Raw genomic sequence first — 16,899 nt, 5'->3', positions numbered from 1 at the left:
AGGTAGGAAGGCCTAATGCTTGGCACTTAGTAGATGCTAAGTAAATATTTGTTGAATGATAACTAATTGTGGTAACTTTTAGGGCAACAATTATAACACTAGAAAAAGGAACCACAGTGACTGGGTGTACATCTTCCTCACACTGACATTGGAGAAACAGAGCAATGACTTAACTAAGAAGAATTAACATGTGAATCCTGGAAAATTTTGCCTCTATATTTAATCTATCCCACTTTTACAGCTAAATCTTTCCACTTTATCCTCACATGAGTTGGAAATTAAGTTACCAAGGTGAATAGCTGTTTTTTGCAAGGCTCCTGGTACACAAGGAATACCCGGGGGTTTCCTCTGTGCCATCTACTTCAAGTACCTGGTTAGTTGTAGTTATTTCACTCATCCTCACTCTTACCACTCATTGAGTTGTTGGATTCCAAATCTTAAATAAGCCTAGCCCTAAATAACCTATTTAAGTCACTCCTATAGTTTATGTGCTCTTAGCATTTGGTATAGGCTGAACCAGAAATGACTGTACAATACTCTGTGATCAAAACATCACAACATGATGTATTCAGTTTCTTTCACTAGTTAGAATACATTGATTTAACCTTTGGTTTTCTAATTATTAACAACAGTACATTCAACTACCTAATTTTTTTCTTAACCTATGTAAGGCCTTGGTGTAATTTAACCCCACCCATTTTACCACTAAACCCACCCACTCTGTTCTTCATATAAACTGGAAATGCAGTGAACATTATTATATTTTTCATATTTAATTTACTGTTTAATATTTTTTTATTCTAGAAAGTCTTGAATTCTTCTTACCATATTCTTTATTGATATAAGCTAATTTTTTTAACTGAAGTGTTTTGGTGTCAATTTAAAAGGTTGAAGAAATTCAGAAGTGAATGATCTGAACAGTCAAGCAGTTAAAATACCTGCTTTGACTGAGTCTTTGCTCCCCCTTAGTCACAAGAGGAAAAAATATACTTTATTAATTTTGCAATTTGAGATTGAAATGAATCTGATTTTACATTTACTAGAAGTAGGTTATGTGCATGACTGACACTCATAAATGAAAGCATGTATTTGACTTTCCATCTGATGTAGATAAAGTATATTTCAGTATTTTTTTACTTCTAAATTTCTAGCTTTTATAGTAAGCCTCAGGTTTATTATTAGGGAATCAAGAATTTAAAAATTTAATGTAAATACTTTCTTAGTTACATTTACTATTACCTTGAAATGTTAAATACGCTGAGATGCCAAAACTTGAGACTTTAATCTTTTGAAAAGTTTATAATGTATTCCAAGTTCAACATAAACTTTTTAGGCATATTAATTTTTTTCAGGTCAGTAGTCTTTTTTTCTTGAACATCTGAATTATATTTTTATGGCCTCACTGAACATTTGTTAAAAAAAGAAAGCTACAATGAATATTAAAGGGTAGAAATTCAATGACATTCATTTGTAGAGTATGTAGACATTTCAAAGGAACATGTTAGCTAGAAACTATAAGGATGGAATGGAGGTGCTGCTGCAGATATTTAATTCTTTAGGCAAATTTGTGTGAATTATAACCACCATCTCTGGTTAAACAAAGATTCTAAAACGTGAGGGCTTTACTTTTTTCCTGATGCCTTTATGTGAACAACGCTTCCTGTATTTGAGGCCATAATATACAGTAAGTAAGTTTACTGGGTTCCTCTCCACTATCCCCAGTCATTACTATTAAACTGCCATAATCTTTATTCCAACATCACTGCCTGAGGAATTTTCATCATTCAGACAATTAAAACAAAGAAAGAATGACCTAGCTCAAATCAGAATCACAATACATCAGTTCTTTCATCAAACTTTCCACGTAATCCTTATTTGAAAAATCAGCAGCTCTCCAAAGTGACTTATATCATCCTCGTGTAGGTCACTTAAAAAGAAAGAAGTACATTAAATCTTTACTAATTCAGAGACAAGTTTTTATTAGTGAAGTCTGAATTACAGAGTACTTTTACAGAAAGACAACTAAGTTTTGTTTTATTTTGAATCATGTAGAGTAACTCAAGAAAGTGTTAAAATGGTTCCAAAGGTTTCTCCTGGTCCTGCTTTGAATCAGTAAACATGATTCATTGGTAATTTATAGTAGCCATTTATAGTACAGTGATTCAGTATCATGGTCCTCAAATAGTTTCATTGAAATAGTTTTAACATATGTCTTGCAAAAATGTTATGACCATTCAATTGATTTTTTTGTTGTTGTTAGTATTCAAAGAAAACATTTAGGTTAGACCTGGTCAAATTATTATAAAATCAGAATTATCAGAATCTAAGTTATTATGGTTTCATTGTCTTATAAGTTATCTGTTCACTAGAAATTTATTTTTTAATAGCAATTTTAAAGAAAATTGTTTTACATTTCAGGAAAATTGACCCAAGTGGTGTTTGGCCATTGGGATGTCGTCACTTGCCTCACTCGTTCTGAGTCATATATTGGGGGAAATTGCTACATTCTCTCAGGGTCACGTGATGCAACCCTTTTGCTGTGGTACTGGAATGGAAAAAGCAGTGGGATTGGAGATAACCCAGGCAGTAAGTATGATTTATTTTTTAAGTAAACTTTTACAAGTGGTGTAGAATAACATTTTGCAGTGAAGTTACCTTTTCAGTATGGTAAGAGTGAAACTGAATTATCAAGTATTTTTAATTTCTTAGTTATAATTTAAGAAAGATCTGGATGACACCATTATTAACATGTGACCATTGATAATAAAATCCAAGCATGAAATCTCATTTTTCATCTTATAGGTTATTCTTATGATCCAAAAATGCTAATTCTTCATTGGAAATGGCTGTCACCAAATAAAAGAGAAGTGTTTTATTCCTAAACAGTAAGATATAGCATAAAAGAGCAATCACATATTATCTTGTTTATGGAATTCATATTTTTAAAGAGCAAAATAAAAACTATAATTTCATGGAAACAAACCAGTCTTTATAAAATTATGCTTTCATTTACATATTAAAAGATAAAACAGGTCATAAAAGGCCAATATGGAATATTCAAATTGGCTCTTGGTTTTTCATATGGGAAATGAAAATGTTCACCAACAGCCTTAAACATCTTTATGAAACTGTGCTGAAGGCAGTAAAACAAAAAATGTGTAACCATTTAAAATTGTAATTCACAGAAGGCAAAAAAGGAAGCAGCTACCATTAAAACCAATCGCACACAGCTGCAGAAAAGAAATGGCTTTAGAAAAACACATTAAGAAGTAGGAAAAAACAATTAAAGGGACCACCTGAAAAATGAGAATTTAATTAAAATGATTATGACAACACTGAAGAGTTCCTGCAAGAGTAGCTTTAGATTTTTACTTCATAAGGTAGAGCATTTTAACTGCTCTTAAATATTTACAATTTCTTAATTTAAAGCAAGTTGCAATGTATTTGGTTAAGGAAGGATCACGTTGCTCCTGATTACTTTACCTGAATATGCTGGTCCTTCGTTTTGTCACTCAGCCTCAAATTGTGGAATGGTCTGAATATGTTTAAGCCTATCATATTTTAGATTGACTTCTCAAAGCTATGCTTAAACGTATAATATTTGTATGAAAGCAAAACCTTTTTTCAAAAAATTTAGTGAAATGCTAGTACAATTTTAAACGAAATATATGCAAAGTATTTTTCAAAGCTTTTTCTTCTTATTATATATATTACAGATGTTTGATGTGGAGAGTAAATACAACTTTTATTCAATGAACCTCTAATATATATTTCTTATTTTAATCAAAAAAGGAGAATTCTCTACTTGAATAGAATACGAAAAATAACCTTAATGCTTTGATTCTATGACTAGTACAGACTTTGTGATCAAATTGTAGTCTCTGTGTGTATACGGGGGGAGAGTGTGGATGTGGGTATTTCACATATTTATACAAATATCTCTCCTTTGTACATAATTACAATAATTTTAAAGATGTAAATTTCAGGGATTTTGTTTTTCAAAATCTTTTTGAAAAGTACTTCATGTTCTTTTCAACATGGACAAGACATTCTGGTCCTTCTTCCTTTCTTGCCATTTTGGGATGAGTGACTACTTTCAATTCTTTTTTCCTGTCTCTGTAAACCCAGTTACCGAGATTCACTAAATTATCTCTGGCAAACCTAAATTTGACATAGATGATAAATCTACCATTTTGTTATTTATCTCAAAATATTTAAGAACTTTTTCTTGACTTAATGTAAGATGTTTCATGCACATATAGAAATCTAAATCACAAGATATTTGGGTTGTTTTTTTACTTACTTGACTTAATCATGTTCTATGTTATACATAGTCATTATCAACATGTATTCGAAGAAGTAGCTAAAAGCTTATTCGCTACACTCGTATGTAATTGCTATTGTAGTTCAGAAATGTAAGTATATTTTAAAATTAGGACTTTTCAGCTTTTTCAGAAAGAAGAAAGCATGATATATATCATGATATATGTACATATTTAAATATATTTAAATACCTTATAACTCACCCTAGAGATGTTTTTTACATACATGTCCTTTAAAAAATGAATCACATAGGACTGACCAAATCCTGGAGTTTGTAGTAAAAAAAAAAAAAAAAAAAATCTAAGTTCCAAGCTTTGCTATGGTCTTTCTGTCTTGTCTATAAAATGAAAGCAACAACAGTAACTGACTTAATGTGTTATCAGAAGCACAGGATGCTTAGAGCAAATAAATCACCACAAAAACACCATCTTGTTGGCATTAGAGTACATATTATAATGTTATATTTTTCATAAAGCACTTCATCTATACCCTCTCATTGTCTGCAGTGTGGTGGAGATTAACTCCTAGTAATGCTGGTAATGAAAAGAAAAAAAATAAAAGAATAATATAATAACACATCTAATAAAAATTTTAGAAAATTGTAATGTATCTTGACTAAATTAAATTACCTTTCTCAAAGTGAACCTCGTCCTTTCTGGCCCTTTTATAATGTCTGATGTTCCAATTTAATTTTGCATTAGCTTTGAAAGATGAATATGGGAGAAAGACAAATAGGCACTTTTTCTTATAACGAGAATTTACACACATTAAAAGAGAAAAATAAAAAAAAAACAGTCTAAGCTTTTCAAAAGAAAATGACAAACAAAAACAAAGGCATTTGTACCGTGTGTAAACTGTTTCAAATATTCGTGCAAGCTGGTTCGGATTTTATAAGCCTCTGCTCATTGATGGTTCCACGATGCAGCCGCTGAAGTCAGAGCTTTTCAGATGAGGGGTTTTAGGTTATGCTTGTTGCTATATTGTTTCTTTTAGACACAATACAAATGACCTTTAAGAAGTGGCCAGGCTTTTATACACATATAATTGCAATATGTTCTATAAATACATAAAATGCCTCAACTTTAAATTTTTGATTTTAGAATTTTTCTTTCTTGAAGGGAAAATAAATAAATGAAGACTAGGCTATTGCTTTTTCTATATTTTATAGGTCTCATTCAGGCATTTAGGTTTTTTTATTTGAAAAATCATAAAAATAGGTAGTAATTTCACTTTCTAGGGCTATAAGCCTACATACACCATTTTCTCCAAATCTAATATTGGTGCTATATTTAAAATTGATAACTGTATAACTATTTTTTCAAAATATCATGTTATCCAATATTAATATATATGTTGCTTTGGCAAAATCAGGCTAATTCATATTGGATAAAACTCATAAATTGTATAATTTAGGGCTTTTAAAAAGACAAAAATGTTTTACGAAACTTACCTAGATTACATATCAAAAGGCTTGTTTTCCGGTATGCCAGATAGTTTTTCATCTTTGACTCTATTGTCTTGTGATAGTTATCTCCTGTGGAATGCACTTTTCTCAATGAGAAGAAAAATTAAAGTAGGATTCCATTTAATCATGGATGTTTTTTATAAAATTAACTAGGAACATTTCAAAGAAATACATTTTTCTACATAGAAGCATAGCATCTCTCCTTGCCCTAGTATTCTTTGTGTTTTAGGACTGAATCTTGTCCACCAAAGTGCTTTTCCTGAGGTAACTCATTTTCCTTCAGAATAATGCTATCCAGACTGTAAATTTTGGAGAAAATGTTCTCCAGTGCATTCAATTGATATTCAAATACTTTAAACTGTGACATGATCTTATTTAAGCAAGATGAAAATATATGAAATAGTTATTCATTATTTTTATATTGATAGATCATAAGCTTGGATTTTAAAAATTAAACGCTTATTAGGTATTTTTAGGTATCTGCGTAATTTTCTTTTAAAGACAGTTGATTAGCTTCAGAAGTAAATGCTTGCTGACTGAGGGTTTGCATAGATTTGTGTGTGTAGTATTTCAGTAAAGTAGTTTTCCATTCTTGCATTCTGGTTTTGATTTGATTGAAAGGTGGCATTTTTTTTTTCCTCATTGCAATCAGACATGTTAATCTATGTCAGCTTCCTCCTTTATGGGAATGGCGTCTACTGAAAAAAAAACAATTTAAGTTTTTTTCATAGCAACAAGATTCTGTTCTTTAAGAATATTTCAGCACCGTTAATTAGAAAGAAGGTTTTATTAACCATGAGGCTAGCACTAACAGACCACAGAGCTGTTTTTTAAAGTACTGTATGCCATGGCTGCCCTGCTTTTTCTCTGTCTAAAACTTCATTTTGTTATACTCTCATCAATCACTTAAGTCATTACCGTAAATCCTACTGTTGTTAATTTTACTAGTATCACCCTAATGAGACATTCCTGCTATAATTAAAAATGAATTCTAACTTTAAGCCATTCTAAATTTTTTTTTAATGAATTTAGAATGATCATACCACATGACTATAAATACTACTGATATACACATAGACTACTCATCAAATCTGTAAGAAAAGTCATATCATAATATGTCCAGGTGTGAATTATTTACTGGTTCCCTTTGTGCACATGTGCTTATGCATATGTATATTTTTGTGCACATATTTAGGAATTATGTCCTTTTTATTGTAAAGCCTAATAGGTTTTACTGAAGCTACTGATAAATCCTTATTCTTTGTCTGGCCAAAATATAGGTAAATACAAACAATATTACTCTCTGTAAGTAGGTGTCCTAGAGCACCATCTGCTGGATGCATTTGAGGACCTAATGTTGGGAAAAGTGAAAATTGGTACTTGGTAAGACAGGTGTACTTTGTTTTTCATTGCCTGTGATGTATTATTTAAGGGTCACAAATGTCAAGGTATGTACATTTGTGTTGAACCATATGAGTTTTTACAAAGAAATTACTTTCTTCCTTCTTTTGCCCTACCCTAACCTAGATTTGGAACTTCATAATAAATATTTTGTTTAAGGAAAAAGCAAGCGCAATATATGCCTAAAAACACCACAGTTGGTCATGAGATAAACTCTTATTTTATTGATCACAGGTCTTCAGTAGGCTACAGTTGAGGAAAATTGTTTGGATGATAATTTAAATGTACATTCCTTTTGTTCACTAGATTCTGAATATAAAAGTGATGCTTGAAACAAGTAGCCCTTTCATACCTGCGCTATGACTGTCGCTCTGATTCTTTGTCAAGAACACGAGTTCTTGTATGTATCTCTTCAAGACTTTCCCTTCTGGGCCTGCTTTTAGAATGCACTGTTGCAGTAAGACTAGCCTGTATTTTTCTTTTTCTCCTTGAAGAATTATCAAGTAGCATTTTGAAGCAGTACGTTGGCAGCGTTCAAGTTCAGGTGACATTAAAAGTATGTCTATGAAATTCTCCAGAAGGTCCAGGATGTTTAGTGATCCATGATGTAATGCAGGCCCTCAAGTTCCGGCAAAACAAGGCTGTATTTACTGCTTGTAACTAATAGTAGATGTGGTAAAAAGGAATTATATTCATATGGCAAATGAATACAACCTTAATGTGCACCATATGCAGAGTGGTGGGGTAATATGCCAATATATCACATTTATTTACCTTGTTTGGTTGCAGAGAAAAATGACTATACCATTCAGCCCATAGGCTATAGCCATATAAATATGAGAACAGAAGAATGGGTGATTTATGCCCTCGTATTGAAACCAAGTATCTTCATATGTAGACTTTAATAGTGCCATACCAAAGAAAGTTGTCCAATACTTTATGCTCAGTGGGAAATGTAATTTCAAAAAACTTGCTGGAATTAATCCAAAAAGGTACAAATTCCCTTTAGTCAACTCAAGATGGGATTCTTCTGCTTTTAGAATATTGTATAACTGTGTGTGTGTATGTGTGTGTGTGTGTGTGTGTGTGTGTGTATGTCCATGACATTATTGTAGAACTACTAAGGATACATTTAATTAAGACTTCCTGGAACAACATATTAGACTGACTTTACCACCTTTCAAAAGTTCATTTCATTAGAGAAATTTTGTAACAGCTTTGTGCATATGTACCTCACATTGTACATTAGAGAGTCCTGAGACTTTATGAAAATACAGCCATTTTTATATGAAATTCAATACTTAAATGCCTCTATGTCTTCTACAAAGCAACAGTTACCCAATTTTTTCTAGTTACTTCAATTTTCATGTGCTATACCCACTTATATGGCTTTACAGAGCATAAGTTTAGAAGCATTATTAACAAATTTTTAAAGATTCATTTTCTTGATCTCTTAATAGTACCATTACTTAATTAAGCATATTGCATTTTATTTACCTGCTAATTTTTTAAAAGTAATTTTTCTCACATTCAAGTAAGAAAATCAATGTGTTTGGTGAGGCTTCAGATTTTGGATTTGAAGGTTTTTAGTTAGGAAAAACTTTTTAAAGAATTCTTTCTGTTTTTTGTGGCTTAAGGCTACATGACTGTTGAGCTTTTTAGCTTTTATTCTTGTAGCTGGTAACTTTCCTCAACTGAGAGATTGCTTTATTTCCTTGGGGTGAGTGGGTCAAGATGTTTTTAATAGCTAAAGATGTAAAAACCCTCTGTAGTTTTCAAAGTGCCTAACTTAATGCATTTTTAACAAAACAACCTTAAAAATGTTAAGAAGGACATACTGTAAAGAATTTTAAGTGATTTGGGTATTTAGGATAAATAGAAATAATTTTCAATTTTAATTTATATTCATGAAAATCACATTCTTAATGTTGTATATCAACAAATCCAAACAAGATTTCACTTTAATAAAATTTCTATCTATATTCTTTTCTGGAAATAGAATTTTTTATAATGTTTATGTTACTAGACACCCATACACAGCTATAGGAGCTATAGATGAATGAGAGACAAAGATCAAGCCCCTCTGTGGAAAATCAACAAATGAAGTCTCAAGAAAGTAGGACAAATGAAGTACATTAGTTAAGTATAGTATGATCTGTCCACATAATGAATTACTGTATAGCCACTAACAAAGGTATTGTAAATTTGTAAAATTGACATAGATATGCCCTCTGTATTGCTAGGTGTAAAAAGATCACCAAACTACCTGTATATATAAGTATCTACATCTATATGTGTATACACTTATATTCTATGTATATTTATGCATAGAAGAAAGTATGAAATGATAGCAGGACAAATGTTAGCAATGTTTATTTGTAGGTAGTGACTTTGGAAGCAATTTTTCATTTTCTTCTTCATAATTTACTAAATTATCTGAAAGTTTTATAATGAGCATGTATTACTTTGATAATCAGAGACAGTAAAGATGTTTTAATTTGGGGAAAGCACATAATTATTATAATGTACGTTTACTTCCTCTCTTGGCCTTTAGGCTACTAGATATTAATAGTTGTATTAGAATTTACATGGCTTGTCAGAGAGAGAACATCTCTACTTGGCATTTATGCAACATAGTAGGTTAAGATATACTTTCACTTGAAAGAAGTGTTTATAACAGAGCATGAAAAATAGCATCATTCTACTACTGTTACTACTACTACTGCTCTAAATGATACTTAATGGGTGCTCACTACACGCTAGGCACTGTCCTAAGCACTTTACATATTAACTCAATCCTCATAGTAGCCTTCTGTGGTAGCTACTACTGTCAGTATCCTTGTCTTATAGATGAGGCATGGGGAAGTAAGTATACCTTTACTTTCTGCCCTGGGCCTTGAAGCTCCTGGGTATCCTTCCTAGAACTATAGGAACTGGCCCAAGGGAGCTTACATAGCTAGCAAGTGCTGGAGCCTGGACTCAAACTCAAGCACTTTAGGTCAGAGACCACACTCCTAACCACCAAACTGTACCGTGTTTTTTACTGGATTTAATTGGGTTATCAGCTACAGAGAATTTGATGCAATCCTATCACTAAAGCACTCTTAGTATTTGCAAAGGACATACAAAGAAAATTTTATTTTACTGAGTTCTTATAACAGTATATGTCATGATAGGATTTTGGTTTTTAAAAAAATATTATACATCTAAAAGGTATACTTAAAGTATGCAATTGTAGGTACATACTCATACAAACCCATTTTCTAAAGTATAGTTGACCCTTGAACAACATGGGAGTTAGGCATGCCAGCCACCCCACAACATGCAGTCAAAAATCTGAGTATAATTTTGACTCCCCCAAAACTTAGGTATTAATAGCCTACTGTTGACAGCAAGCCTTACCAATAACATAAAGTCAATCAACACATATTTTGTGTCTTATATGCATACTTACAAGTATTCTTACAGTAAAGTAGTCTAGAGAAATGTTATTTTAAAAAAGTATAAGGAAGAGAAAATATATTTACTATTCATTAAGTGGAAGTGGATCATCATAAAGCTCTTCATCCTCATTGTCTTCATGTTGGATAGGTTGAGGAGGAGGAAGAGGAGGGGTTGGTCCTGCTGTCTCAGGGTGGCAAAGGCAGAAGAAAATCCATGTATAAGTGGACCCATACAGTTCAAAGGTCAACTATAGTCTTAGAGGGTGATTCTGTCATAAATTTTCATATATATTATAGAGAGAGGAAGAGAAATGTTACAAACCAAAAACTTACCTTGTTACAGAAGGAATGTGAAAGAAAACTCAAAAACTTACAGCTGTTTTCTGTACCAACATTATCTTGTCTTGCATTAATAATTCTAATATTATTTACATGAGGACACTACCAAAATTTACTATCTGATGATTGTCACACCCTAAATGCAGCAATGACTTACTGTCTGTAGTCTGTATGCTTAATCAAATTAACATTTTTTTCCACCAAAAAGACCAAGATGAATGGGGGAGGGGAGAAGTTTGGTGAAGATGGAATGAATAGAACAAAGTTCAAATAATTTCTCTTTGCATAATTAAAATGCAGTATAATTTCCATTGAAAAATTAGGAAGTTAATGGAAAAGGTTTAAGAAACATTTAACAGCTAACCTCATTTCCACTTCAGCAAAGCCATTTCCTTTCTTGATTTACCATTATGGTAAGCCACACGAGAAAGCTTAGTATTCAGTTTTCACATGAATGTACTCAATTTTTACATGCATGTTTTGTAGTAATCAACTGTAATTAAATGAAAAGGCATGTGTAAAATAGAAATATCCATCTTTAGGAAATGACTGGCATATATTTATCTTTTTGTTGTTTTTATCCATATATACTTAGTAACCTCATTATGTATTTAGTTTTTTAAAAACTTATATTTTACTTCAAAATGAGTTCTCTATTGAAATTATTTTTTTTATAAAACCAGGTTTCATATGGTTTTACTTCTCCAAAAGGTTAGATACTAGATTTTACTAATGTTGAAAATTATATCAGTTGTTTTTATTTAAGAACTTTATTAATGAATGTTAAATACTGATTTTTGCATGCAAATGCAGTTGTAATAAGTGGTTTGTACTTTAGTACAGGTTTTTTTACCTTTACAATCATAGATACTTATAACATGCAGGTTTATAGTACAACTGACACAACCAGATCCAATGACCATTTAAAATCAAGTCATTTTCAAATCAAAAGCCATATTTTATTCCCTTTCTTATTTCCACAGTGTATTGCACATAATACATACTCAATAAATGTTATTAACTGAATGAAGGAGTGAAGGAATGAATGAGTGAACAAATGGGATATGTTATTTTCTTTCCTAGGAGTCATCTGAACTAAGTATTACTTGGAAGGCATCATTTTATTTTTATAAAACTAAGAATAGGAAAATGCTGAACCCCACTTTTCAGAATCAATGGTATTGAAAATATGGCAAATGAATGAAGAGGATTCATTGTGCTAATAACATATTTATACTACTAATAAGAACTTTATAGTGTGTTTTAAAGTGATTTAATTTTCATAAGACTGAGGAGATAGTGCCAAAAATACCAAGAACTTTATTCATTTTTTAAAAAGTAACTGAAAGTTTGCCAGAAATACATGTCAGGACTACTTCCACCTGGGTTATTAAACCCTGTTGCCTTAATGGAGACAGACCTTATGAATTATTTTTCTCATTGAATATTTATGAGCAGGATACTAGAGAAATTATTGTTTCCTCTTTTAGGTATAATTTTAAATGGTTTGGAGTCCATTTGATAGAGAAATATACTTAATGCTATGAGGACAGCAAAGGAACACATTTAATATTTAATAAAAACATTTGCTATTCTGCCTAATGGTGTTAAAATATTTCACTAAATGTTTTAGAACGTAGGTCCAACATAAATGCTAAATAGGTATTATAGAGATCTTGTGCTTTTTTTAAAGCAAGTTGGGTTGTATAATAGTCTCTGTAAGTTAGTACTGATATTCAGTATTATGTACTGAGAAAAGCACATCTGTAAAAACTGTTGTGTCCTGGTATTTGTGGCAGGATTTGGACTGTCTTTAATCTCATTTGACTTGTTCATCTTCCTTTAAGGCCATCCATAAAGATGCACTGAGTATCCTTTTCAGCCCTTGGTTAGGATTTGCATCAGTAGTCATAAACCTGCTCTCCAAACAAAGACACTCTTTCCTTTGAAGTAATTGCTCAAGCTTTTTGAAGCAGTCCTAGAAGTCTGTCCTCTTTCTCTTTTTATTTTTCTTTAAGAAGAGTTTGAAGTGTAGCCCCTTAAACTAGCAGCAAGATAAATTTTTCTCTCAGCATTATTGAAAGCCATGACAATTTTTCAAGCAGGAAGACTAAAAGGTTCTTAAGGGAATCTGTTCTGCTTTATGATCTAGCTTTTGGTAGATCCTACTATCTCAGAAAGCAAAGGTAAAGACTCTTTGTACCCCTTAACTATTGCAAATTTTTACCAAAAGAATTAACCTGATATTTTTCAGAAGACTTTTTATTTTCCTGCTCTTTATTTGGTTTAGAGAGTTCAATGAGAGATTGTTGATAGCTTTGGAGTCTTTGAAAAGTAAAAAAATATGGCCTGAATCATCTTATTTGAGCTGATTGTTTCTCCCTAGGTATTAACTATATGTGCTGACAAGAGGTTGGGAGGGGCAGATTTAGACGAGTGCCGCCGTGAAAATGAGTTATATGGTTTCGAGATTTTGTTTCTAGGCTTTCTGAACAGGAATATACATAGATATGGAGGAGTCTTGCCTTTCCTTTCTGTGGGATGTTGTCACTTGAGCTCTGCTGTGATCCAGGATGATGTATAACAGTGTAACTACAGTGAAATAAAAAGATTCTGTGAGCCATGTATATAAAGCTGCTGCTCTGCCTCCGGTTATCCCCTCCCGACTCAGTAATTTCATTCCAGGTGGTTCTCAAAATGTCCACTGAACTTAAAAACAACTTGGACCTGTTTAATTTAAATCCTATATTATGCAATTATATTTGCTATAGTGAACTTTTAATATTTAAAGCCTTGGTTTGTTGAAACTTACAAAACTCCAACAGGTATTTACTTTGAACATATTTTTTGATGATAAGAAAATGTAAAGAATGCTTGATCTGTACAGCAGATAATAAAGGGAGTACAAAGTTCAGTCTTTAAACAAGAGTGGAAACAGCTTTTCTGAGAGGAAATGATATGATATCTCTGCTTATATTGTTGTGTGTGGGTTTATAGAGGCCATTAATGTACATTTCCTATAGGTGAGGGAAGTTAAGTAGCACTATCTTTTTACTGGAAATCCAGTATTTGTGAAACAGTTACCTGAGAACCTAATGATCGTAAGTCTACCCTTATGCTTTTAATTTGTTGAGTTTTCTCTCTCTCTCTTTTTTTTTTTTTTTTTTTTTTGTATTTCCTGAACTGTCTAACCTGCTTCCTGGATTAGCAAAACTTTGCCAAACTTTGAAGCCAGAGTCCTAGCATTGAATAGTTCCTCATTTAGAGATCAGGCCCTAGGAATGAAAACTGGTTTTTCAGTTTTGAAATTACTCTATATGTGTGTGTCTTCTGATTTGTGTAATGAAAAATAATAAATATAGTTTGGATTATTAGAAACTAGTATTTTGTAGGTAGAGCATACTTATAAAAATCTTAATTATGAGTTTACAAAAAAGAATGCTTATCAACCCACTTTCTGGGTTAATCACAGGGCTTCCTAAACTCTAACTTTATAGTCATAGAAAATGCTCAGTATTTCAACTCTTTTCCCTTAAAGAAAGAAGTACAATTATAATCAACAGCAGCCTTCTCCCTTCCTCTACCAGGCTCCTGAGAAAATAGTCTTAGATCTAGAAAACAAAAAGTTACCATTGACACGCTTAAATGACGCTGTCCTCTGGGACCGCCATTATCCATCTGTCCTTTGTTTACTTTGGCTTATACTCAGATTGCTTTCATTTGCCATCAGTTTTCCTTCAAACTTTCCGTTTCCACTGAGGAACTCCAAGACAATTAAAGTCAAAACACAAATCTCACCCCATAAAATGGTAACTTATGAAAACAAAAAAAGGAATAATCACACCGAAAATATATTCTAGATCTTAATGATTTTAATTGTTGATAAAAAAGTTGCCGATTGATACAATTAGAAGTAATTTCAAAAATAACATTGTATGGTATTTTCATGGACCATAGAGCTTCTTGGGAAAGGGAGAAACCAGGGTTAAAGTATTGGTAACTTTTTAAAACATAGTATATTTATTTCTAAATTTTGTGGCACAGATTATCTTTAACAGAAAGTTAAGTAGTTTAGATTGCCTTACATTATTTGCTTCTTTCCTTTAAAACTTTCCCAAGTTTGCGGACTTTTAAGGAAAAAAAAAAAAAAAGTGATAAATTTTTTCTGGTTTGGGAAATATTAAGTAAACTTTCTAATTAAAGTGGATTTCCCTCCCCAAAGAAATTTTTAAACTTGGAATCAGATGAAACTAAGCTCCTCGTTCAACTTACTCCCTGGCCTTTTACTGTGTCATTGGGGGTCTCCCTTTATCACTAAGTGTGTAGCCAGTTCCCGCATCTGGCTGTGTGGTATGAGGTAGCACAGTCAGTGTGGGACAGAGGTACTCAGGAGTACCTATAGTCACCAAAGCCACGAAGGACACTGAGGGAACACACCTATAGGTATGTACCCAGTACATGCACTGCAGCTATTATGTGTAACGCTAGGCCTGAAGTAACTGCTGGCTCCAGGTGAAGTGAGGCTAAAAGCCCAGACTATACTCCTGTTTTCAAACTGGAGTTTTCAAGCAGGAGAGACTAGACTCCTGTTTTCAGACTGGAGACCTCTTACCTTTTTTTGATCATGGATCTCTGGGCATTCAGTAAACCTATTTCCTTCCCCATCACCCAGAAAAACAGGCATGTACATAATACATTTTGCATGAAATTTCAGAGAACCCACTGATCTACAGAAGCTAGATTAGATTTTTGACAGTAGCATTTGCCTTTCCAAGAACAGTAGGTTTCTGATAGGTTGTCCCTGACTTGCCAGACCTCTTTCCTCATAGTGGGTGACTTCTTCAAGGACAGACAAGTGTCTAGGGTTAGGATGACAAATTACTCTTTTCTAAAGTTCCATAGCTGGTAGTAGCAGCCTACTTTCTAGGCACATTTGCCCCTTTTAAAGTACAGTATCAGTTATCAACCATACTATAGAATCAATCCAAATTAAAGAAATCAAGAACACTAACAAAATCGTGTTTTCTAGTGCCATTTATAAAGGCTTTTTGTGCCTTTGACCTTAGATACTATAAAAGAAGAGGACTAGTTTAGTCTTAAAATAATATTCTTCAGGCTGAATATGGAATCCAGTTTATCCTTATGGCTTGGCATGAATGAAGTCACATTTCAAGCTGGGGCCATTCATAGTGTGTGGATTCCTTGTCAGCCAGCCAATAGTTTTCTTTTTAGTTTGGGACAGAGATGCAGGATGACTTGTTCCTTGTACTTGTGAAAATGTTTTGAAATGTCTCCCATGAATTGGATACTCCTTCTCTACCGCCCCCCTTCTCTACCCTCCTCTAATTTTCAGTCACTATCAGAATTACATGTAAGGGTTTGCTCTTTCTTAGGTGTTTCTTATTTGTGTTTTTCCTCTGTTCTTTGAATGAACCATAGAGAAATACAGTACATGAGATTTATATATCATGAAAATACAGAAGCTTAGTAAAAATAATAGATATTTGGAGAGGGGCTGCTTTGAGATAGCATGAATCCTAGTCAGACTGTCTTCATTATGTTGGGTTTCGGTGGGGGGAGGAGCCTTACTTTGAAATGCTAATTAAGTCAAAGCTCCTACTTTTATGATCATCCACCCATACATCATCTAATCAAGGGGCTTATTTTCATACTTGGAAAGTATCTGAGGCATTCTAGAATGCTGATTTTGTCATATTTAACGCTAGTTTTCAACCATTGTGGCTTGATAATCATAAAGATTACTTGAAATCTAGTGACACATGGTCCTCAAAATAACACTATAGCATATAGTTGGGATCTAGTCCTAAAATAGGGTTTTGGGCAAAATCCCAAACTATAAGCTAAAGATTTAGGCATGATGGGAATTAGGAACAAGTTGTTTATTATTTAATCTGCATAAACTTGAAT

At 32.6% G+C, this 16,899-nt stretch overlaps 1 protein-coding gene across 1 annotated transcript in view; it reads left to right on the top strand.

Moving 5' to 3' along the window:
* The window catches only part of LRBA (LPS responsive beige-like anchor protein), a 613,453-nt gene that overhangs the window by 581,506 nt on the left and 15,048 nt on the right, over positions 1 to 16,899 (top strand). The window contains exon 53 of the mRNA XM_045552108.1: positions 2,419 to 2,586. Within this exon, the coding sequence (XP_045408064.1) occupies positions 2,419 to 2,586 (168 nt within the window). The remainder of the gene's footprint in view (positions 1 to 2,418; positions 2,587 to 16,899) is intronic.

This window comes from Lemur catta, chromosome 5, assembly GCF_020740605.2.
Source record: "Lemur catta isolate mLemCat1 chromosome 5, mLemCat1.pri, whole genome shotgun sequence".
NCBI lineage: Eukaryota > Metazoa > Chordata > Mammalia > Primates > Lemuridae > Lemur > Lemur catta.
This window is presented reverse-complemented; position numbering and strand designations above follow the sequence as displayed.